Source organism: Larus michahellis, chromosome 1 (genome assembly GCF_964199755.1).
Source record: "Larus michahellis chromosome 1, bLarMic1.1, whole genome shotgun sequence".
NCBI lineage: Eukaryota > Metazoa > Chordata > Aves > Charadriiformes > Laridae > Larus > Larus michahellis.
The window spans coordinates 133,116,633-133,143,116 of NC_133896.1; the positions used below are offsets into that span (position 1 = coordinate 133,116,633).

The 26,484-nt window shown below is 35.5% G+C and overlaps 1 protein-coding gene across 1 annotated transcript in view; it reads right to left on the bottom strand.

The window, feature by feature from the left end:
• IL1RAPL1 (interleukin 1 receptor accessory protein like 1) overlaps positions 1-26,484 on the bottom strand; it is a 769,335-nt gene that overhangs the window by 355,636 nt on the left and 387,215 nt on the right. The window contains exon 3 of the mRNA XM_074604365.1: positions 606-885. Within this exon, the coding sequence (XP_074460466.1) occupies positions 606-885 (280 nt within the window). The remainder of the gene's footprint in view (positions 1-605; positions 886-26,484) is intronic.

A 26,484-nucleotide genomic window follows, 5' to 3' on the forward strand; every position in this document is an offset into this window, starting at 1 on the left:
CTCTTTTAGGAAACCGGAGGAAGAATCTAGTCCATGTTATGGTGATGGAGCTTGACGCATCAGAAGGTTAAATACCTTTGGAAAATATCTGGCACCCAGCTTCTATTATCAGGTTAAGCCAGATGTGACTATAGAGGATATATGTCTGCAAAAATGCTGAAATTTCACCTTCCATTTTCCTTGATGCATTTACTTTACATCAAATAACAATTTTTTACAGAAAAAAAAGTGAATTAAATGAAACCATTACATAAAATCCACATAAAATTAAATCTGAATGTGAAAAAGAAACTTTTTACTCTAGGATAGTGATTGTAAGTGTTAAATTAGAATCAGAAGCAGGAACACATGACATATGTATCCACTTCCACCTATGTCATAAATTTTGGATTTTGCTATAAATGACCTAAATTTTTACCAAAAAAAATTTGAAAATGTTCAAGAAATTAAACCGTAATTTCTACTTAGGCATGGAACACTTCTGGGAAGGGAATACCAGGAGGAGAAGAAAAAGGAACACGCTCAGAAAACACGTTCCTTTGACACTATTATGAGCCGTGTTTCATATCTGGTTAATTAAAATATAGTATATTGAAATACAGTACCTTATAACACATGCATAGAGCCCGCTGTCTTGTACCACTGTTGGTCGGAACCAAATGGAGTCTTCTTCTTTGCTCATTCTCGTTCCGTCAAAAGCTATAGGTTCCTCAAAATCTCCAGGTCCAGAGCTTTTGTACCACATCAAACTAAGTCCAGCACTTTGGGCTAGGGAGTAATTAGCCCTAATATATCCGTAAAAGAGCGCACATTTTATACGAACGGGTTCTCCCACTAGAACTTGATATTTCTTGTAATCCACAGACCAGTCAGTGCATCCATCAGCTAAAAGAAAAGAGAAAATGACAAGAGATTATCAAAGGCTTCAGAGACACCTATTCAAACAGCAACCTTTATTGTGGGAAAGCACTGCCTTTGAGAAAAGTTCTGCTTAGCGAGCAGTACACTTTTGATCTCTGAAAAATTACCTGCATTTTCACACCGTTAACGTAATGTACTTGTCTATGCAGAAGAGAGTTATTACGAGATTTTTGTGTTAAATGCTCATAATTTCTGAAATAACTGAGTAACTGCCCTTTTTTCTTTTGTGGAACTCCAGCGTGACCAGTTAAAAAATACTGGAGTGAAATTAGTGCAACACATGTGCCATGTGGTATGCAAAGTGTCACAATCTGTGAATTGCATTAAACAAATACCTTCAGGGTAACCATATAAATGAAAGAAGATTTTAGTCTCAGAAAACATTAGGACAAAGAGCTCTGGCCTGAACCAGAAAGTGTGAAAGTTCCAAGTTAGATTTGAAGGAGGAAAAGAGACTGTCTTAACAATAAAAGCAATAAGAGCAATAAGAGCAAACGTGCAAAAAGACAGTGCCAGGAAAATTATTGTCAGTGTTTTTAATGGATTATTCAAGACCAAGTTCAGATGATCTTACTTGGAATTCCTGACTTTCTAGAAGTACATTACAAATTACTTTAAATTAATAATGTTTTTGTTTTTTCCTGTCCTGATTAGCAATAATTCTAGAATAATTTTCATATTCTCCACTTTTGAATAACATCAGCCAGTACCAATACCATCCCACAATAACTGTTCATTAGAAGGCAATATTAGATTTGTTTGACTTTCAAAAAAAACCAAACCCCAACCAAAAAAAATTATCCATTATTTTTAGTTGTAGCCCCATTATTTTTAGTTAAGAACACCAAAACAACAAAAGGTATAGAGATACAATGGTTTCCTTAAAAAAAGCTTACGTTTTTCTGCTAAGGAATTTCAACCATGGAAATTCACTGTTAAATTAATTCACTTAAAAACTTGATGCCCAACCTCAGCTAGGTAATGAGGCCCCCATTCCAGTCAGTAGAAAGCAATCAGTAACGCCAAAGAACAACTTATGTCATCTTAAAATGCATGTCTATGACTCATATAAATATTTGGTCTTTGAATTTGCCACTTCTCTTTGTTAACTTCAAAAGAGCTTGGGCAGCTAGCTAGTTTAGAAAACCAACTTTCACACAGCTAAAGTCAAATGCCTCTCACCCTGGAGTTGGTTGAATACTGACTTTAATGGAGAATTCAAGCTACTGTGCATGATAAAGCACTATTACCACTTTAAAGACAGAGAATGTTTTAATCTCTTAATTGGGAGAATAGCATGCCAGTTAGTGACATTTGGATAATACCACAGCACTTATTATATGTAGTAAAATAAGAAAGACACAAACATCTGCACACATCCCGAAAGATGGAGGAAGTAAAACACCAAAACTTTAGAATCAATTTGCATTGTGAACAGAATTCACACAAAGAAATATTTGATATGTCTTTGGAGTGTCTCCTCCTGTGTTTACTTTAAGACCAGGAAGGGACAGCAATATGTCCCTGTTCCAATTTTCCTACCCAATAGTCCCTAAAAATCAGTAATCATTACAAGGCCCTAATAAGACATAGATGTACTCTTGCAGAAATTGAAGTGAACCAAGACAAGGCTATGCTATTAGCATCCCCATAGGACTTAAAAAACTAACTTCCATTTATTTCAGAATTCATTTACATCTTTGATCATTTCATTTTTTACCTTTCTGAAAGAGCATTCTCTCTCTGATCTGATTCTATTTCTCTCTGGTTCTAAATCCCCATGCCAAAAATGAATTAACATGCACCTCAAAGCAGCATTAATTCCATTATATAAGTTACTAGGTAATAGCTTCTTCATCATACTTTATTATCAAATTGTAGTCTTGCCTTTCACTGCCTAATTAAGTCAGTACACTTTAGTTTATAATATTAGTCTGCTAGTCATGTTTTCATTCTCAGGATATTCAGTTCTAATGGTTCCCAGCTCCTTGAGCTTGGTGAATCCATGAGAACATATTGCAGAAGAACACCAACTCTGTTTCGAGCCTTTGTATTGAATGAAGGATTAACTATTTCAGCATGCTATTCCTCATTAAAACGTGCTACGGATCACCTGCAGTCCAGTTTAATAAGCTTAAGCAAACATGCTAGCAGGTATTCTACAATCACTTGCAAAACCAGGGAGAACATTACCCAACTTTTGAAAATTAACATTATCAGAGTTCAGTTCCTGAGTTTTAAGGAGAATGTTAACAATAGTTTGAATATGTAGGTATTGTATTTACATTAATGCTCTGTGAAATAATAATTTCTATCATTTCTATGATTTCTATGGAAAGAGCATAGAAATCAAAACCTCTTCAATGCATAGAATTGTCTAAAGTTTCACATTAAGACTTCATATCACAAAGTACAACCAACATTACTTTTTAAGGTAACTATCTGCCAAACTATTTGGTCATTTGTTAGCACTAACTACATCAGTGTTTCTCACAACATAGCTTAAGAGAACATATTGCCAGCAGACAGATGGAGGTGATCCTTTCCCTCTGCTCAGCACTGCTGAGATCACACCAGGAGTACAGTGTCCAGTTCTGAGCTCCTCAATACAAGAGAGACATGGACACTGGAGATAGTCCAACAAAGGGCCATGAAGATTGTTAAGAGACTGGCGCATTTCTCCTATGAATACAGGCTAAAAGCTGGAACTGTTCAGTCTGGAGAAGTGAAGGCTCAGGGAGGATCTTACCAACATATATAAATACATCAAAAAAGGGTGCAAAGAGGACAGAGCCAGGTTATTTTCAGTGGTGCGTGGAAACAGGACAAGAGGCAATGGGCACAAACTGAAACATGGGAAGTTCTGTCTGAACACCAGGAAACACTTTTCACTGTAAGGGTGATGAAGCCCTGCCATAGGTTGCTCAGGGAGATTGTGGAGTCTCCATCCTTGGACATAATCAAAAGCCAGCTAGATATGTTCCTGCACAAGCAGCTCTAGATGGCATTGCTTGAGCAGAGGTTTGGACCAGATGACCTCCAGAGGTCCCTTCCAACCTCAACAGTTTTGTGATTCTGTGATTTATTTCAGCTACATTCAGTGACAGTCTTAAGAAAACATTTGTCCTCTTCTCAATGTGGTCTTTCATAACAGTGAACATAACAGCGTTTCTCTTCCTACTTATAGAAATATACCAGTTAAACTCTGCCAACACTGACATTCAAGTCTACTTAGATCTGTATTAACCTTATTAGAGCTGGAAGCTTTAATACCTTCAAAATCTTCCAGGAAATAACTCACATGACTCCTCAGCTAATGTGCCTTCATCTATGAGAAGGTGCTAATGCAATTTTGACAGATATAATACACATTCATCATTCTCATCATAAGACACAGACACCCTTCTGTGATATTTTGTGGTAACAGTGATATTCCAGGAGATAACTGTCTATCTGTGCTTGAAATGCTCGTATTCCACTGTAACTGAGGAGTATAAACAGAGGCTTAAAACCAAATGATTGGAAGAAAAATAGACCATCATGTCCTTAAAAATGAGGTTACTGTGAACACACACAGATGATAGCATGCATGCACTGTAACTGACGCTTCCTACATACAGTCTGCATGTGGTGTATAGAGTACCTGTGCATTTTTCATTCTAGGAATGTTTGGATGTACCAGAAACCCAATTAAAATCCTGATTTCCAACTTCCTTGAAGATACATTTTCAAAGAACCAAAGACTAATTGTACTCATGATGCCTTTTGCATTCATAGAAAGCTTTAGATTTTTCTATTGACATTTGCACCTTAAAAATGTTACATATTTGCATGTTGAACACCTGTGTTACTGCATTCATAAATGGATTTTTTAAATCAAAGGATTCATGTTCATCACGACTTGTTAATATTAAATAGATTGAGGGATTTATATGCAGTTTTGTATTCCAACAGTGATCCATTTCTATTTTGACTAGATTTTCTTTCTTTTCTTTGTGTATAAGTAGGGTATTAACTAAAGAAAATATCTGGTGTCTCCTTTCCTAGTTATGGCTGCCACAGACACATAATTAACACCTAAATTTATGCCGTCACAAAAACAACTGTGGAAAAAAAAAATCACTCAAGATTTATCAATATTTTTTTTTTATTTCTATCATCACATCATCAAGCAGTCAATCACCTTTTATTTTATTTTATAAACTGGAAGATACTTGAATAATTCAATAGCTTTGAAATTTCAGAACTGCCTTCAAATGAATGGTTGTAGTCCCTGATCTCTATTTTAATATGCTACCGGTTATTGCTACACATAATAGCACAATACAGGGTCCAGAATGTCATTCACTCAGTTATTTTCTTGAGTGATTTCAGGGTATGAGCTAAACCACACTACATCACTGTCCTAATAATGAGATTGTTCTGCTGGATAAACAAGCTTCTTGCGGGCTGTACCTGCTGATACCACCCATCACACTAAAATTTTAACATCAATGAGAAAGTCTTCCCCTTAATGTTTCAGGATCATATGTATCGTTTTCAAGGATGAAAATGAGAAAAAAATAAAGCTAATGACTCCTGGGTCCACCGCTACAGCCTGGATTCATACAAAAGCTTAATTTCAATTGATAGGTTTCAGAATTAGTAGAGGTCTTCAAGTTTCCAATATATTGGTAGAAATCTGAATTCTGGAAATCTAAACGATCTAGGTCTGACAGTTGAAAACAATTCTCCTAAAACATTTAAAACAGTAACAGTAAATTCTCCTAAATTTATTGCATTTAATGCTATTTAAAAAAATAAAAATTAACACATCCATTTTTTCCTGCTTATCTGTGTTTGTAGTTCTGTTCTTAATGTAATTTCTTTTGGAGAGGTTTATGCAAAGTCACTGTGATTTCTATTTATTTGTCAGCCACTTCAGGATTTTTGAAGACATTAGCAATTGGCAATGAAATCTGACAAAAAAGTGATCTCATAAATTTTGAAAAATGGATACCTAAGGGAGAAAGCACTAGTTCTTGTTCCTAGAGCCAAGAACTTGTGAAGGGCATTAGCAGATGCAGAAATAAGATAGTAGTACGTAGGGACAGTAAATATAATAGGTAGAGAAAGTGAACAAAGGATATTGTAGCAGTGCGGCTAAGATTTTGGGGTAGGGCGGAGAAATATGGGGCATAATCTGTAAAGAAAACAGCCTCTCCTTTACTGGCTGTTCATAAAAAATAAAACTTTTCAAAAGTTTATCAAGTGATTCATAAGATTAAGGATAATTTCCTTAAAACAATTTTCACAGTATTTTACTATCAAAACCACAAACTTAAAACTATCAGTCTGCCCTGGATTATCTCTTTTCACCTTGGCTGTTTCTTTTTGCTTTTTGCTTAGACTAGCTAGCATTAAACCAAAAAAAAAAAAAAATCAAGATTTTATACTTCATACGACAGTCATTACACTGTCTGGGCCAATTAGCTCTATGCAGCGTAGCACATGGTATTTTAGTGTGTGCTCTCATTATGAAGAAATGCAAAGGTTGTCTATTTTTGGTTTGTGTACCTTTTTATTTGCTATAAAAATGAACTCCAACAGGAATGAAGAAGCAGAGGTAAGAAACGCAACACACTATGCAGATGAGAAAGAGAATGCAGTCAGTTCCATTCTTAGACCACTTAGATTTTGTACTTTCAAAAAATGTACTTCAAAAAACAGTATAAAATTGGAAACATGAAAAAATATGGATTTATCATTAGTACTAATGTTTTCAAATGACCACATCAAGTATATTTTATACATGATTAAATTTCCTTTTGCACTATGACGGCTATTATAGCTTTGCATATTACTATGCTGCACTTCCGTTTGAGATAGCACTTTCATTTTGAAAACCCATTTTTCGTTATCTCAAAAACTCTTGCAAAAATTATGTTGTAGGCTAAAAACTTACACATTTCCTTCTCAGTCTAGAAGTGTGTAGTGGCTGGTATGGAGGGCTGACAGTAAGCGAAAAAGAAAATGTTTACAGACATCTGAGGGAGACAGAAAAATTATTTTGGATACCATTGTCTGTTAAAGAAGTTAGCTCCTAAAAATTGAAATTGTCTCAGCCCCACCTGAGACAAGTTTTAAAAGTGTTAGATTTAGTAGTTGAGGAACCTTGTCAAATGAACTATCCCACAGGAAGAGGAGTAATGAAAAAATAAAGCTATGATTTGCCATAAATTAAGTAAAAATGCTGTATGTCATGGTTTCAGAATACTGCACCAACATAAAACAGATTACATATGTCCAGGTATTGGACTACTTAGAGGAAGAATAAGGGTGAGAATACCTTTATGTCTGCCTGGTGGGAAGTTTTTATGTCATTCTCTCTTTTACCTAAAAATAAATAGTATTTTTCTTCTGAATTAATACTAATTCTTTAATTATCGCTATCATGTTGTAGAAAAAGTTAAACCATGAAAGTTATTTTTAAGAAAAAAGTAGCATAAACATACTATGCAAGACAGAAGCAAAGGAAAAGCAAATGCCTGTGGAACTTCCTAAGTTCCTACTGTAAACCAAGAATTTTTCCTTGATGCCTATTCAGTCCCTCTTTCTTCTTTCAGTCCCTTCTTTTCTGGTTCACTATATTAGGTAGAGTCTTAGTAAACACATAGTTAAAGGTAGCCTAGCCCATACTGACCTACCAGGTTATGACGGGTTGACTCCAGCCAGCAGCCAAGCACCCATACAGCTTCTCAATCACTAAGCCCCACATGCAACAGGACAGGGAAGAGAACAGGAACAGCAAAAGCGAGAAAACTCATTGGTCAAGATAAAGATGGTTTAAGAAGTGAAGGAAAGAGAAAAAAACAAACCAAGTGATGCAAAGACACTCACCACCTACACAAAGACTAATGCCAGCTAGTCTCTGAGCAAGGGCTACCTTGAAAGCCCGAACCTCCTTGTATTTATTGCTGATCATGACATTATTTGGTGTGGAATATCCCTTTGGCCAATTCAGGTTAGCTGTCCCAGCTGTGTCCCCTCACAATCTCTTGCTGACAACCTCCAAGCCTACTTCTTTTGGGGAGCAGAATGGGAAAAGGAGAACCCTTGATGTGGTGCAAGCACTGCATCAGCAATAGTCAAAACACAGGTGTGTTATCAACACTGTTCTAGTCACAAATCCAAAACGTGGCACCATACAGGCTGATATGAATAAAAATAACTCCATCCCAGCTAGACCCAGTACACAGGTCCCTAATCTCTTGTGTGCTTCTATGTGCTACCTTCTTTCAGTTATTCATTTTCAGCTCAGAGACCATCTGTACATTCACAGTTACAGCATAGAGATGGCAGCATAATGTCATCAACAGCCAAAAACCACAAGAGTTTGTTTACTAGATTAATTTCCAAAGCCTGATATTAAACTGCATTAATGATCAGTGCCCCTCTGAAATGAATTGTTTCTTGTTTGTTATATCTGCTATACATCCTTATTTGAGGACAGTTCTACATCCTCTGTTTCTTATGTGGCTATGCTAGAGTGTCTGCAGTTCTTTTTGGGCCTTAAGAATACAAGTCTCTTTCCTCCCTGCTCCCCAAACATGCTATGATTTATTTTGAAAGGTAACTTTTGCTCAGTGCCACTGTCATAACATTTCTAATGTTCGCTATGTGATTTAGATATGGAATCTCAACATTACTATGTGAAGAAATTAAGTCTGGTACATATTGGTCTTTTATTTCCCTCTGGAACTGCAAATGACTAAAACAAAATACTAACCCAACCTGAAGACAAGCTACCATGTGAAGTGGTTACACTAATTCCTAAAAATTGAACATGCACACATAAGGATGGCTTTTAGAAAGAAGATTTCCAAGAAAAGAGAATCTCTGGACCATACTGGTGTATCATGTTTCATAGCAGATGGCAAATTGTTTAATCTCTTCCATAATCTCTTATTATTTAAACTGCTTCTGAAAATACATTTGTTCTCCAGTAGCTTCATTCTGTAGATTAAGAGGAAGATCAAGGATTTCTTCATGGTGGAATTTCAGCAGCATTTGAACAGCAACTGCTGAATATCACAAACAAGTTGCTGAATATCAGCTGAACTGTGATAGCTAAATACGTGTAGACATCCACTTGGAGTAAATATGAGAAAATTCAGCAGATTAGTTCCTAATACAAGAGGATTAAAATTAATCAAATTACGACATGTGCATCGGAGAGTGCAAACACCTTGTTGCTGTAACTTAGCTGCTAGACATTTCTTAAACTGCATTATCATGACTACGTGACTAGGACCATGCAGAAAGGAAAAGAATTGCAGTGAGTGTTTCAGAAGAGCTGAGACCCAAAGAAACACTATTTCTTTCAAACAGACTTTGAATCAAAGGATCATTTTTTACTTTGAGGTTTCAAAGATTGAAAGATCTAACCATATAATTATTAAGCATATAGAGGCCATGAGGTTGCCAGCAATAGTACATATTAAATTTTTTTTTTACATATTTCTGTTTATTAATCTGTTCCACATTACTTTCACTCTTAAAATACTGGGAGAGAGTTAACATATTGAAACTGTGATCTTGGATTGACAATATCAATATTCTTTGTCAAAGCATATGTTAACTGCATACAACTCCTAGTGATTTTGATGACTCAAACTGTAGACACAGATTTATTTAAAGCCATAAATGTGTCAGACAGACATTTGTATCTATACCTGCAATTAAATAGAAGTTAAAATACAGTATAACATTTAAGAGCATAATGCACATCTAGGAAGGGTTTTCTTTTTCTTTACTCAATATGACAAAGTTATTTATTTCTCCCAAGGTTGACAAGGATTTTTAAATAATCTTCAGAGCGCATCACTGCTTCAATTCAATTAGCTGTGTGTGCATTTGCACACAAAAGACCTGACTGAGTAATTATGGTGTTCTTGAACAGGGACATGATGTCAATATTTACATCAATAAGTTAATACAAAAACATAGTGCCATCAGAAATCCATTAAGCAAGGCTTTGGCAGCCAACAGTGGTTTTGAGACACTCCAGAAACATTTTAAACACTTGAGGAAAAAATATCTTCCCCCCTAGACATTCTTGGGCCAGTAAGTGGAGCAGAGTTAGACCCAAAGTCTGAGCCTGGGAGGCGGGAGGGAGGTACGGGGGCACAGAACTCTGGAAGGGCAGCCGCTTTATGGCCTGGTTACGGCTGCCATGGCACCAACGTGTGGCCTGGCAATAAGCACTATTGCATTGGGACACAAAAGGGTTTTTCCACAGGATAGGTCAGACCAGGATCTGTGCTGCCCTACCTTCAGACAGGAGGAAATAAAGATTAAAGACAGAAAAAAAAAAAAACAAAAACAAACTGCACCCTCCACATAGCTGTCTCTTCAGCAGATGACACATTTGCTTTAAAACATAGCTGTCCTTTTCAACAGAAATAGCTCTATTCTATGTTGTGTAATTACATATCTTAACAAATTGTAAAAAAAATACACTGCTAACAGATATTGCTAAATTTTTGGCGGACTACTTTGTGTATATGTGTATAGGTATACAAGCATCCAAGGTTCAGAAAGGGACATATTTCCTTTCTCTTTTGCATTTCTTTTTAATCCCAAGAGCCCTTTAAAATTTTCTGTGTGAATGGCTCAGTGGAAAAATAAATTCTTGATATTGCTCTGAAAGTTACTACTAGGACACAATACAGCACCCAGTACCACAACAATTAGAAAACACATACTAGCCAAAATAAGAAACTTCTCCATTACCACTTTGGAATGTGTTAATTTAAATAGATTCCCTTTTATATTAAAACACTGTTATTTAATGACTACCAAAAGTGGAATACAACTGAAAGGGGAGAGAAAAAAAAAAGTATGCTTGTTCCACAAAACTAGAAGAAAATCTTCCATATATGTGCAACACTGGGGAAATTTATCATCCAACTGCTAAAGAAAGAACACATTTACTTGTGAAATAGAAATTAATTTTTAATTGTAGAAGTTTTTATGACATATGCTCTTTTCCTGCAGATGCTACCAAGTACAAAACATGGTAGTTTAAAGCTAATAGGAACCTCATGAAAGACTTAGCAAGGAGCAACAATATTAACTGAACTTTAAAGAGAAAATATTAACTACAGTAAATCTGCACTCCATGGATTACAAAAAGTCATTATAAATCTGTTTGTACACTTTTTTTTTCCATTTTAGAAGAACCCATATTATTATAGCATCTGGCATTTTCCTTCTTTTTTTTTTTTTTTTGTCCATATTAAGTCTAGAAGCTGAAGCTTATGAAAGATATTAAATTTTGTAAATCTTTGCTCCCCAGTTTGACATTTCCTCTGTTCCCATATGCCATGTTTGCCACACTTGAGACAGCTTACCAAAGAGAAAGAGGTCACCAGAGTAATACAGTAGTTCAGTGCTTTAATCTCATTAGGCAAAGGAAATGAAAATCATTATTATTTGAGTTTAAGAAGAAAACTTTGCTGCTTTCACCAAAGCTTACTTTAAAGCTTAGCATGAATGTTTTGGTTGAAGCAAATCTAAAGAAATAGAATGGATTTAATTGAGTTAAGAATCCAAATCCCACAAGACTCAGATAAAAAGCTTCCTCAGGTACCTTTATATATGTGCCTAGCTGCATTGAATTTCAAAGGCAAAATCGAAACATCAAATCATTTCCCTTTCCCTTCTTATGCTATATACCAGAACATATCCAAAACAAAAATAAGAGTTGCTAGATAAAGCAAACAAAATAAATTCTAGTATTCAAATACATTTTTGCATCCTGACTCAATGAATAGAGTAGAAATATTTTTGGAATTAAAAGTTTTTGGAATGAAATACTGAGAACATTTTCGATCAGGAAAATCTGTCATCTTCAATTGCAAGAGAAATTTTTGATACATTATAAAATAAATTTTTCATTCCCATTTAATGAATAGACATAGAATATTTATCTGATCATGGGACTGCTTTTTCCTACAGCTCCACTGGGACTCATGATCAGGTCAGATGGCTTAGATTTGCCCTAGCAGCCGTGCTTCTTAGTGGTTATCTCATGCAAAATCCTTGCAGCCACAAACCTCATGATGACTGATGAAAACTGAATTACACAACTAGACATAGAAAGACATAGCATGAAAGTTGCACAAGAGAAGGGATTTGGACTTTGGGCATCCAAATCAAAACTTCCAAGGTAAACAAATAATACAATTTTGTGCTGATTTACTTGAAGAATTGTTTCAATTCACATCAAAATGAAATTCGAGGGATTGGTTCAAAACAACTTCAAAAGATGTATTTCAAACGCTCTTCAATCAAGAGTTATGTAATGTAGCAGACACTCATTGAAAACTTCAACTTTATAAATTCCACTGAACATAAAAGAAATCTATATTAAAGGAAAAAAAATAACCTTGCACTGTCTCCACAGTTATAAGTTTGCATGCCAGATAAGCAAGTGCATACCGAATGCTTATTGACATTTCTCAACGCAAGAAGTAAAGAATTCAGCCCAGTGGTGTTCTCCAACTTCAAACATTTTCCTGGGTGTTTAACCTCTGCAATCAAAATTTGTATGACATTTATGTGGTATTCGTTACATTCCTATATTTGTTGTTAATCATCAGGATTCCAAAGAGAAGGTTTTTCTTTCTTGGTGTAACAATTTGTCTGGGAGAAGGGACAGCATTTGCCAGGAAAGCAGTGGTAACTAGCCATAGACCAAAAGAACACAGGACAAGAAACACAGATACCTCTAGAGAGAGTAAAGTTCCCCAGATACAAATTCGTGTGCCAAAATTGAGATTAAATTCATAGATAAAATTGGCATCAAGACTTACATTTCAGACTAAGGCTGAAGATATTTCTTTACTACAGAGTAGGCACTATGCGTGACTGCACTGGATAAACTTCATAAGAAATTTCTCCCTCTCTATGTTTTTAGTTAATTGTACAGCATATGCTCATACTTGAGTTACATGAAAAACTCAGCTACTTTTAATAAGTGAACAACTTTTCTGAATATGTTCAAAAACCTACTAGTGTAAAAGATTAAATAGAAATGTCTATGTTTTAAACTAGAGAAACTGGCCTAGAAACTCATATTACACCTTTCCAGTCACTGAAGGAATGAACATTTTTATAGAGGAATTCAATGAAATTAGAAATGGTTGTAAGAGCACCTTATAACCCAAATATTCCACTGAGAGTAACTTTTATTGAGTGATGCTTCACTCTGTTTGATCTCTGTGCAGCCTTTTTGCTACCTCAAATGCACCGAGGTAAAGAAAACGCTAGTATATTTTTCAAGATAAGGTCACAGAGCTGAAACAGATTTTGATCTGTGATTATTTAAAATTTCTTCAGGGATTGTTCAATTTAGTGACTAATTCACCTTCTATCTATCCTCACTGTCCTCCTCTGCACATATAAGCACACTTAAATGCACAATTTAATTATTAATGGTGAATTTTGCCGCACAGTATAAAGAATACCAATGAGACTGAAATCTGAGTGAGAACTGGAGCTGTGTAATTTGAGGGTCACTGGTGTCATAGCCTGCTGCTAATACTGTAGGAAGGCAACATGTGAAATGTACAAACATAGGCTCAGATTTATGCCAGAAGAGAGGAGATTAAGTAGACAAATAGACATAGATCCCATGACCTGTACAGCCAAAGATTAATTTCTGTCTGTATGTCCAGACTGAGAAGAAAAAGGACTAGGGACTTTTTCTGTCAGAAAAAGGAAACTGATTCCCTCTTTTTCTCTCTAAAAGGAATACAACCAAGGGGAATTAAGTAGAAAAAAGGGTATATTAAAAGTATCAGAGAGAATCAAGACTGGATAATCCTGAAAGGCAGAGAAGATGACATTTGAAAAAACAACACAGTTAATAAAATTTCATGTTTGTTTATGAACACCAGTGCTTATACTGCTCCTTATTGTTTTGTTTTATTTTGTTTCTCCTCAGCATCCAAGTCTTTTTCATATACATTCACCAACAAGCAAGTGAAGTTCTCGGAATAGTTCATATTTCCTCCCCAAATTTCCTTTTCTGGGGTAAATAATATATATCAATTTAAAAATGTTCCAACACTAAGTTTATGCATGAACAGTTTGACTGCTTTATGATGTGTTAAACTTAAGGTCTCTCTCATTTTCTTTCTGGAGAGGACTGCAATTTCTGGTAGAAATATATTAGAAGATATAGAAGAGCCTAAAATTGCAACATTCACTTCTGAATTTATGGCAATTCAAATACAAGGAGGAAATTTCACCTGAATACAAGATCCTTCTTGATAATCCAGGTATTCATTTTGCTTGGACTTCCTGCGGTTCCTATGCCTTTGAATGAAAATAACTGTGACATTCTAGTTGCTTCAACGGGTGCCTACACAATAGTTTAACTGCCTGAAATGAGGATACAGCAATAGAGCGACAGACTACCAGGCCTCCCTAAGGAGCCAGGAAAAAACGTCCAGCTTATGTAAAGATAGAGATATAAGTGTTTTCTTTTTTTTAATTGTTGTTGCCCTCCCGCTCCCTGTATAACTATTCATACCTATTCCGAGTGAAAAAAACAGCATAGACATATTTATAAGGCAGGGTGAGGTTGGTTCACTTTAGCCTGGTCTGAGTTGACTGGACATGAAGCAGCCCCATATTAGCACAGAAGAGTGCACAAGCTGTTAAGTTTTGTACTACAGGTTGGGAGCAACTCTGTGCTAATGAGACTGCACAGCTTCCAGTCTGGAGAGCTGCAAAGCTCACAACTGTCAGTCTAAGCATCTCCAAGTAATGCATAATTTCTACTTCCCTTTCGAACACCAGCTCGGTCTCTGAAAGCAGTCAGAGAAGTAACATCAATCCCTCATTCATTTTTTCACACACCTCCCCCAGGGTTCTGTGACTGGTGTCACTCATTGTTCCATTTTATAGTAATAAATTAGTGCCACTCCAGTAGCTCAGGATGGCTGTTCACATGGTATTTTTCGGCACATTAGCCAAACAGTAGGAGAAGTCATACGTGTCTCCCATTTGACACTTGAGTCTCATTTTACACTTGGGTTTGTAAACAGACTAAGAAATAATATTTATCAAGCTTCTCCTCAATAAAGTCTTCTTAATGTCAAGGGAAACTTGTCTTTGAGAATAAAATTGTCTCCAGCTGAGCAATGTTTTCTACACTGCTGTGTTGCAGTCTGTAAGTAAACTTAGCTCTTACATGGGTCATCAGCAGTTTAATTACCACCTTTCTCTAAGGCTTGATCTTTAATAGCAATAAACATACCTAAGGAAAAGGTTTAATTCTGTTCATGGCTTAGCCATAGCAAACAAAGTCTTCTACCAGCATAAATATAAAGATTACAATTTTATAGAAAAGGTCTGATTAATATGAATGACCCTGTTGTGGAAGATTTTGGTAAGAATCTCATTTTTTTTCAGCTAACTTCTGAAATTAATGCCACCGTTTTTCTAAAGGATTATTTTATTTAGAAAATTTCACATTAAGATACCCAGAGCTACAAACAGCAAGACAGAATAAAGAAAATCTAAGGTAAGATTATATGCCTCCTGAAATGGCAATGGCAAATCGGTTCTTTAATGTGTCACTAACCAAGAAGGGTAGTGAAGGAAACAAAACCAAAACTAAAACGTGTTTCCTGTGTAGCACGTGTGAAATTTGATGCAATTACACCTCACTGTGTGGCATATCGTGTATTATTTCACACATGTAATAGAGCAAATAAATAGGATGAGGCACATAAGTATTAATCCCAAGATTCTCACAGCCTCAGGAGTCTTGTTTTTTGTTTCCTCAGAAGAGATTTTGTAAATGGTTACAGAAGAAAGAAGGAAAGGCTATTTTTAATGGCAGGAATTGAATGATGAAAATTAAAAAATTATTAACTTGGAATACTTTACATCATTATATATGAACTCTAGATTATATTACTTTTTATTATTATAAAAATGTTATTACTAAGTCCATAGTTAAGGCCACATTGAGATTTGCGCTGAGAGCAGGATTTTAATCCTTCCATTTCACACTTCATTGATTGACGCTCTTTTCCAGACTTAACACAACATCTTCAGAGCAGAACTGATTTTTTTTTCCTGGAAAATACTCTGTCTCAGAGAAAATACTATAATACTAAACAGGTCAGTTCAGGATTTCTCTATCACCTTCTAGATGCCTGCCATTTCTCTTCTCAAAATTACAATAATAACGCAGTTCAAATTTACATCATATATGCATGTATATAGCCACATTTTAGACAGGTCACATTTCAAACCACATTTTATTCCATTTATGCATTATAACCCCCACATAAACGCAGAATTAGTGATTTAAGAGCTTGACTTCTCTATTCAGCATCTGACCCTATCTCTATGACCCTCTCTCTATGACACACTTGCATCTTCAGCTTTTTGAAGAAGAGATAATTGCAGGAGCTTCAGCAGAATTATCTGTTCGTTTCACTGAAATCAGGGTGCCTGTAAAAGGGGGTCAATCTTAATAAAAATTCTTTTTTGAAAGAAAGTTGGGAAAAAACCCAAGCGGACAATATTAAACATTAAACTCAAAAATATTTTCACTTTTCCTTTGAAATAATTATATTTTGTATTTATAATACTGCACAACAGAATTTAATGTAAAATATCAGCGCTTGAAATAAAACATTTACTAGAAATGAAATTTTTTTCTTTTTTTGTGACAAAATGGTCAAACATTGTTATTCATAACAAATTCAGATTTTAAAATGAACCCTCCTTCACAAAATTGTATTACCAGCTTCTGGACTCACCTTATCCAGTAAAAATTCCTGCATTCCTTTCATTGGAAAGTTCTTTATCTATGAAGAAGTTCCCTGACTCGACACTCAGTCAGGAGTCACACGACTACCTCCATATGGACTGCACAAGAAACCAGTCGGCCACTGAAGAACTTTCTTTTTCCTTCCCTCTCAGCACCCTGCTTTTGACAGGACTGTCCTGTCTGTATTGGAGTGTGGTTTCTAATTAGTGGGAAAGAGGACATTCAGATTTTGCAACTATTACAGGTATACAGGTATGCCAGGCATACATCTCTCCTCTGTTGTCTTACATTTTGCCTATTCTGATGTTGCTGAAGGGGATCATCACAACAGATAAATTACAGCCCAGCTAGCTGGCAAATGTATTAAAAAATGTACTTGTCTAAAAAAAGAGAGGAGCCCACTGCAGCCAGGTATAGTAAAACTGTCAGAAAAGGGCAAATTAATAAGTGACAGACACGCTCATGAGAGACTGGGGTTTCACTTTGGCAAAAAGGTTTTAGAAATAGAATGTTTTTCTGTTGCTCTTTGTTTTCCAGGCATATTGGAAATTTTCAGCTTGACAAGACAATTAATTGATGTATAATGTTTTCACTTCATCTTTCACTTCTCCACTTTCTTTTTAAGGGATTCCTATGCTTGTTTTTTTCTTTTCCACCAGATATCCAACATAGCACTAAAAAGTTACAAAATATTGCCTGCAATGAAAAAAATTCAGTAGAATATCAAATAATTCCTATTATGATACAAATAAATACCTTGACAAGGAAATAGAAAAAAGTTTTTAGAACTAACCAACAGTGTTATGTGCCAGATATTTTGTTTCCAGACTGAAATATCCTGAAGATCTATTGTGGAAACCATGTTTAAAAGACCCATTTGAATATCTAGTCCCATCAAGGCATTCAAACTGTAGAATTATTCAAATGTAGAATTATTAATTCCTTTGTGAATTAGGACCTATTGAAAAAGTCACTACATAATGTAGTAGTAGAAGTATTAACCACTGCAGATAAAAGACATTGAAATTAAACTCTAAAATGTTAGAATTAAAAAGGTTACATAGTAAACACATGGTGATGCAAAATCATCCAAAAATAAATAAGAAAATGAAGATTTCATAAATTAATATTTCAGCCTTTTCCTTGAGTTGCCAACAGCTGTTTAGCTTTTAATTTAATCTGCATAGAAACGCATTTTTCTGTCTTTTATTAGACAATTCTTGATATCATAAGATCCATTTCACCAAAATTAACATGTAGAGATACTGGAGGTTAATGAAAACAACTTTTCACATGAAAACATGCAATATCTACTTGAATACTAAATAAAATGAAGTATACACAAATAAAAATGAAATCCATCCAGATGTATCAGAGAGTAAAACTACTCCTAGACACTATTGTAAAGTGTGCCTACTAGGTACAGACTTTGAAAGAAATAATAAAAAAAAAAAACAACACTTTTTCTCTCCTTTAATAAAACAGCCTACTGTTCTTAATGACAGGTCTGGGCCAGGTCTTCTGGGTCAATGGTCCTAGTTGTCTATCATCTTAATTTATATAAATTCTTATCTCAAGACTATTTATATACATTTTCTTAAACTCCTACTTGAAATTGCTTCATAATGTCCTTCCTCTAGTGTTTAGAAACTATCTTGTAACTCATAGCCCAAACTGTATACCTTCCATTTTTCCGTAGTCAATTTAGATTTGCACTTTGTGCAAGTGTACCTCATTTATTTTCTCTGATTTGTGTCCAGCAATTTGGAAAATTCCTACAACCGCCTTACGGTCATCTCTTATGCTTATCTGAAATGCAGAGGGGAGAAAAAATATTTTCATTCATCAACATCTATCTTGATTACTGTAGTACGAGGACACTCCCCTTTGAACAGGTGGGATATTACTAGTAGTACCAAGAAGCATATTTGTAGCATAAAATTCTATTAACAAAACAATGTTTTATCTTTTGAAGGCACATTAAAAATCTTGGAAAATGTGTACTTTAAAGACAAAATTACAAAACAGCTGCACTGAAAATAATTTCTTCAGCTACTGATGCTACAAGTTGGCCTCTATCAGATGGGTCCAGATTTGACAGAACAAAACCACAACCTTACTAATTTTAATAAATCCTTAAAGAAATTCTTAACAATATCTTTATCAATCCTCAATATGGTCACATTAGACTATATTCAGTTATTTCCTTTAAGGGTTTCTCCATTTTGATTAAAACAATTTGAGTTTATACTACAGTCTGTAGAGTCCATAGAAAAATGTTGTCATGTCTCCTTTGCTTATTTTTTCCCTTGTGTCCCTAGCTAAACAGATTCACAAATACAGTTTCATAACTGAAAACATGATATGATGCCTGGAAGAATTTGAGATCCCTCCAAGAGAACAATTACACACAATTTTCATTCTCTGTTTGGTAATTATGATATATTATTGACATTTTAGATCTATTGCAAAAGTACACACAGAGAAGCAGTGGATTCCAGTACAGAGAGAAAACAACACCATAAGCACTATATTTCCTTTATTTTACCAAGACGTAATTCTTAAGCCCGATCCAATTCAGATATTGCAAAACATATGGAAAATTATCACATTGGGGACTACTCAGACTGTCTACTTTAGGTATCTAAGTTGAGTGCCTAACAGAAACTTGGTTTCCTGTCTACTCAATAGAGAAAGATCTGTGAGGGGGCAACCTGGAATGTGAAAATTAAGCACTTAAAATTAGGTGGTGACTATATTGCCTGTGTATGCAGATGGAGACCCTGAGCACTGAATCCTGTGAGGAGAGACCTCACGTTGGGGTGGCAATGGCAGCATCTGCCCCTGCTGTCCTGTGCACCTCTGCTGCAAGGACAGATTATCTGCCTGCATAGAAGCGAACGAACAAAGAAGAAATACAGCACAACAGATGAATTAAGGCCAAGGTCGTTGCCAGTTTATCCAATGATACTAGATTATGAACTGTGATAAGTCCTGCAACGAGGATAGGAAACCACAGAAGATGGTTATGCTGCGTAGCCACAGATAATAACCACTGCAATTTCTAAGACAGAGGGTCAGCACTTGTAGAGCAGAGCAGGTACCCATGTTTGTGAACAGACTTTTCCTTCTTGCCAAAAGAACACCGTAACCCCCAGTTTCCCGGTGAAAGAAAATAATCTCTTATCTTTTTTGTTTTGTGGTCCATACATACTCACTAACGATATACTTCCTCATCCCTTTCCCCACACCCTTGCCAAGAGGAGGGTTGGAAGGGAAGAGAGAAAACCAAGGTGGCATTGCTTCTGAGAACCACTGGTTGAGCATGTTTCCTCTCCTTTCAGCAGAACACAAGATGACTCCCCGCTGTGAGTATGAGTCTCCCAAAATCGGCTCTCAGCAGCTGTCAAGCAAGAGTCAAGCTAGCTAGGCTGTGTGAAGAAATCAGGCAACTGAACCAACCCAGGGGTTGAAGTCATCCCTCAGTGCTCCACAGATATTCTGCTCAAAAACATTTCAAAATCCACACACAAACACATTACAGCAGATCGGTTTCACCCGGTGAGAAACAAATTAACATCTGTCTAGAAAATGATGCTCTGTTGTACACTTTGTCCTTCTCTGCAACTCCCCCTCCAGTTTTCATTCAATTTTAATTCCTGCGCAGTTCTGTTTTTCTGAAGAGTGAACAACTGAGGGATTGCAACTCTGAACTGCATGTTTTCTAGCTAGTGAAAAATATATGTGTTCTAGTAGGTGTTCTTGCCAAGACAAATACAATGTAAAAACATAGCGATTTTCATTAAGCCTGCTTTGTCAGATATGGGATTTTCAGAGTCCCTGAATTCAGTAATAATATTATCTGCTCTAAGAGATTAGGTAAGCAAGTGCTAATTAAACTGCTGGACCACAGCCAAGCTATCACTACTAGACAAGAGTTACCTAAACAGATGCATCTCAAAAAAAAGACAAGAGATGCTGCTCTAAAATCGTGTCTGGTTTTTCAGTTCACCAAACCATGCAGATGATACAGTCATGAAGCCTGCAAAAATAATGGATTTTGTCTTTTTGTTTGGGAAAGAATTAATGAAAAAGTTGAACTAAAAAAACCCCTCACAAACCAAAACTCTTAATGGCATCAAAACTGCAACACAACAAACATGATTTCTGTAAACTCTGTAAGTTTCTGAAGACGGTCCCAGTACTTTGCCCCTTTCAGCTGCAGGAAAGGTTTATCTTTCACCCCCCTGTAGATCAATGTAATACAATTAGTTAAAGACTCAGGATATTACCTACTAATTCTAGTATCCATAAATAATAACAACAATAAAAACAGTAATATAAATTAGAAAACAAACTATAGGATAGTGAAGGCAAAAAATCACACTTTCACAGACATACGAGCTACCTCACTGCATCTCACTGGCTATTTTAGAAGGGTCATTAGCTCACATGAATTCAAAATCTAAAGATACCTGTGAGTAAAGTGTTACAGGCAGCTTCCTGTTACCCATTGTGAAAATCAAAAATGGGATTTCAGCACTAGGATCATTTCAAGCTTTCTAAAAGGCCTTTACAATATTCAACTGGACCTTCACTTTGATGGCTAGATCTGTTCAGCACTTTTTACGTGCTTTTTCTAAATGTGATGCAGCTCTGGTAATGATGAAAAGGAGTACTTCAAATGTGTGGTACTCGCTTTCTCAAAGAGTACAGCTGCTACATACATTTTTTAAGATGGAAGCTTTATTTACCATTCCATCAATCTCATCTGTACCCAAAGTATAAAATGGTATTTAATGAAAATGAGTGAGAATTATTAATTAGGAGGGTTTGAAAACCTGTTCCAAAATATGCAAATATAGATAAATCAAAAAATTGTAAAAAAAATGCATTGTTGCACAAGGCTGGCAAAAACATCTCCAAACTTTTATAATAACCAACAGTACTTTTAAGTGCCAACTTTTATTCTGTATTGGCAATGCGAAGTTTTACTTTTTTTAAAAAAAATATATACTGTGATTAGTATTTTCCTTTTTATACTTGGAGAGAAGGATTAAGAATAATTTAAAATTAAGTTTCTGTTACTACTGAAGTATTTTCTTAACCTTCATCTATGCTTTTTGACCTTCATTGGAATAATATAATAACGGCAGAATAAGAAGTAGCACATGGGTCTTTGTTCCTTAGTATCTTAAAATTTCTCTGTGAAAACTTAAAATTTTCAGGAAAGAAGTATTTTGATGATCTTAATTTTCTACTGAATATAAATCCATTCCATGACATTTCCAGCTATTAGGAATTCATAACAAGTCCTTTATAATGGGATTTAAAAGGAAAAATAAGATCATGCATGGATCTTAGTGTTCACAGGCTACAAATGGAATAAATTATTCTTACATCGCTGTTCATTGTAGAATAGAATGTCTTAAGGTAACAGAAGAGACAACCTCGATTTTCAGACAAGAAAGCTTTAAAAGGAAATATTTTTCTTAAAACAAAAACCCTCAAGTTAATGGTGTAGCTATGCAGCTCAGTAAATTACAAAGTCACAGATGAGCTGAGGCTGGGGGGCACCTCTGGAGATCATCTAGTCCAAGTCCCTGATCAGAGCAGGGTCAGAGAGAGCAGGCTGCCCAGAGTCCCGTGCAGTTGAGTTTTGAATATCTCCAAAGATGGAGACTCCACAACTTTGATGAGCAACACATTCCAGTGCATGACCACCCTCACAGTAAAGAAGTTTTTTCTTATGTTAAAGTGGAATTTCCTGTGTTTCAGTTCTGTCTGAACTCTGACTCTTGCTCTGTCACTGGGCACCACTAAGAAGAGTCTGGGTCTGGGAATGAACAAAAAGAAATAACCATATCTGTACATATTTTAGTTTTGGTAGAAAATCAATTCTTCCTGTTGGTCACCTCCAGGTACCCAGTCCAGTGACAATAAAAGATATACTTAACCAGGAAAAAAAAGGTATAATAGATAGCCTTTACAAAACAGCGTTGCTCCAATGTATGTGAATATTGCAATATTAATTAAAAATATCAATGATTACAAATGAATAACTGCCATATATTAAACATATTGCACATGAAGTATCACAAAGGAGCAGTAATACCAAAACATACTTTCTCTTCTTTGACAGAGAGGTTGAACTTCACGGGTATGGTATTTTAGGGTTACTAACTAAGGAATCAAAACCTCATAGCTTTTCCTTGCTATCTACACTTCCTAATTCCATTTATCTTCTGAGGGTTCAGAAATCCCAAAACTGAACATTTCTAACCCTTCAGATTCCATATCTTATTACTTAAAGATAAACGACAACTTAAAAGTTGCGCTACTTACCTGTTTTTTAAACAACAAAAAAATTCACAATGCATGTAAACAAGCTTTTATCTGTATTCAGTTCCCCTTTTACACAGGAACGATTAGCTCAATTTTCATAATTTCAGATGACAAGCTGTCAAAAACATGCTTTCCCCCCTCCTGATTAATCTTGAAAAAGCACTACCTCTCTCCTATTAAATTCTACAAAATCACTAACCAGAATATTTAGTGTCCCTTTTAAAAAAAAAAAAAAAAAAAAGGAAAAAAGAAAGCATGCAGTACTTCATGACAAAGCTGCTTATGATGTATAGGAGTTTACATAAAAGTGCCATTTTTCTTCTCCCAGGCATCTGATCAAGTACTGCACATATATGACAGAATTCTCAGAGGTTATTAAAAGAGTATTGATAGAGAACAGGTGAAGTAATGTTTAAAAACATTAAGTATTGATTTATAAATCCAGTAAAACAAATTAGTGAATCATCTATTTCTTGAAATAATTCTGATCTTGCTTCTTTCCCTAACTTCCTAAATAGACATTTTTGTTAACAGACGAGACACTGTGCAATGCTGATACTCATGTAGGGGAAAAAACAGTTTATTCCCACTTCAGCTGTACTATGCTTGTAATTCAGGAAGCTTACAGAATACTTGGTGTTCATTTCTATTTTGCTTTCCAAATTTCTTTCACTTCCCTAGAAAGTGTATTTCTGCTCATTGAGTTCTGTTCTTAGTTGTATGAAGTTTTATTAACATTTTTTGTCTGGCTTTGTCACTTTAAGGGCTTGCTGAGGCCTCTCCCAGTGAGATCAGAACCTGACAAGGAAGAGGAGGAAGAGACGGATGCATAGCTGTCAGCGAGTGCCACTTTGCCATAGACTTGGCAGGTCTTCTCTAGATACTGAAAATTTGTTCCTGAAATACTTACACAAAGGCTTATTTTTAAGAAATTCCATGGCTGAAGTTAATAAGACCTCCCACATGCTGAGGGTTATTCAGATGTCAAACATCTGCAAAACTGAGACCAAGCAGACTCTCCTCTGCTTCTTTTTCTTTCCGGCTTTTCCACCCTCCATTCTACCATTTCAAGCAGGTAAGAAGCTGGGAAGTAGATTTGTTGTAGTAAAGCACGTGAACACAAACAGCGTGTTAGTGAATGATATCTACAATTTATATTTGACAGGCAGAATGTGGTCTTCCTCTCTTGTATCTTTGGCTTACTGAAACCCACACCGTAATTCAGTACGCCGTTGGTGAGGAGTCCCATTTTCTGAAGCTTTTGCCAGAATAGGCACGAATGAGCCAGCATCGTGCAGCACAGAGGCTCTCAAAACCTTTCAATGCCTGAAACATCAGTAATTATTTAGTCAGGAAGCACACAGAGGAATTAATCCCTACCTAAGAAGCATTTATTGTTGCGGCAATAAATCCCCTTATATCAGCATGAGTTGTCCATACTTTCATAATTGAGCTCTTTTTTTTCCCCTGTAAGCTTCATGTAATTACATATTCAGAAAAATTCAGTGTAGCAGACTTCAGGTTTACCTATCATATGTCTTACAGACCTCATTAGGAAAAAAAAGGGGCTGTGTGAAGAAAATAATTCATTTTAAGGCTTCAAACACGTTAAATTTGCAGGTGGATCTTAGAATTTTGTATCATTTTTCTCTGGCATATGTATTCATTGTGTCTATATAAGTGTAAGTGTAAGTATATGTATTACATAGCTTAAAGAGTGTTAAGAATGCTCCTAATCTGGTAACAATGAACATTAAAGCTAGCAGATTTTTTTCTATTTCCTTCTATTTGCTTCCTAATTTCAAAGAAGGCCTCCTCTCCCCTGTGTTCATAAAGGAACAAAGAAAACTCAGAAAAAAACCCAAACACACACATACACCAAAAAACCCAATCACCAGGTCTAAGATTCAGAAATTAACCCCCTTCCTAAGTCCATCAAATGGAAAACATCTACTCATATATAAGCTTTTCCTTTCTTGGTGCTGTTTTACACACATACATTGGGTTTATAACTCGGATTATGATTAGGTAAATACATAACATAACTACATTTTTTCCTTCCTTTATTTTTCCTCCTCCTATTATATTTAAACTGTGCCTCATTTTGTACTATTAGTTTTAATCACAGTTATAAAAAATCCACAAGATTCTCATAGTCTAAGCAAACATGGTCAAAAAAAAAAAAAAAAGCTCATTTGAAATGCTTCATTCATCCAACTGTTCCAGTAGCTTTTGTCAGATATAGAGCAGAGGTATCAGTAGCAACACCACAGTTAATGCTGTATCGAGTTGCACACTTAAAGTAGGAATTAAATTTTCCCATTTCATCCTTCGGTGATTAAAATTAGACTCCAAATGATGTAGAAACTCTTCAAAAGATAAGTATGTACCAGGCAATTTACAGATGAACATTTGAAAATAATTCCCTATTAAACATTTTCCCCAAGAGCCTTAATACGCTGCGCTGGCATCACCTTAATACCACAAATGCAACGATTTTTCACAAATATACCCTAGTCTTAGAAACTTTCAGATTCAAAATGCTTTTTAGGTAGGCGTTTAAACATTATTATTGACTTTATGTCTCTTTTTTCACGTAAAAATCAAACAAGATCATGTGCTGAATCATTCATCTCTGCCTAGGCCACGTAAATACCTCTGTGCTTTATTTGTACTAAAGCCTGGTCACCTCCGTAGCCCTGACTGTAGCTATTACTATAGTCTTCCTCCAGATTGATTATGAAAAGAATAAAATTGTGTCAGTACTACGAAGTCCTTAGATGTTCCCAACTTGTTTTACTGGAAAACCCAGAAAATTCTTGCAATTCCTTAAGCCAAGGAAAAAAGTATCATGACAGGCATCCTTCAATTAAAAATAATAATAGTTGTGCATTTTCCGTTGCCTTCCTCAAGTACCTCTTTCTCTCTCAGCTGAGGGGTGTTCTGAGGTAACTACATGGGCTGCAATAGCCCGGTGGGATCTGCAGGCAGCCAGAACAAACCAATTGCAATTCACCTCAGCCACAAGGTCATATATTTCCCGTGATCCAGATATCTTCAAAACCAGTTCTAACATATTTTAAAAGACATTCAGTATTTCATAATAATATTCATATCTTTTAACTAGTTACAGGGTTTTTCTGTTTCAGAGTGATGGTATCTTTTGTGTTGTGTTCAAGTAAAGAAGCAAAGAATACTGGATAAAAGCAAAGCTTTAAAATTACAATGTTAAAATTAATTAGAGGTATTGAACAGATTATTGCGAATAACTTCAGCAAATCCACTTTGTTGATAAAATAATTACAAATAAATCAAGGTATTTTTAAAAATCTTCTTGCATCCCATAGCAGAAGGGCTTTTTCCTACAGAAAGACCTT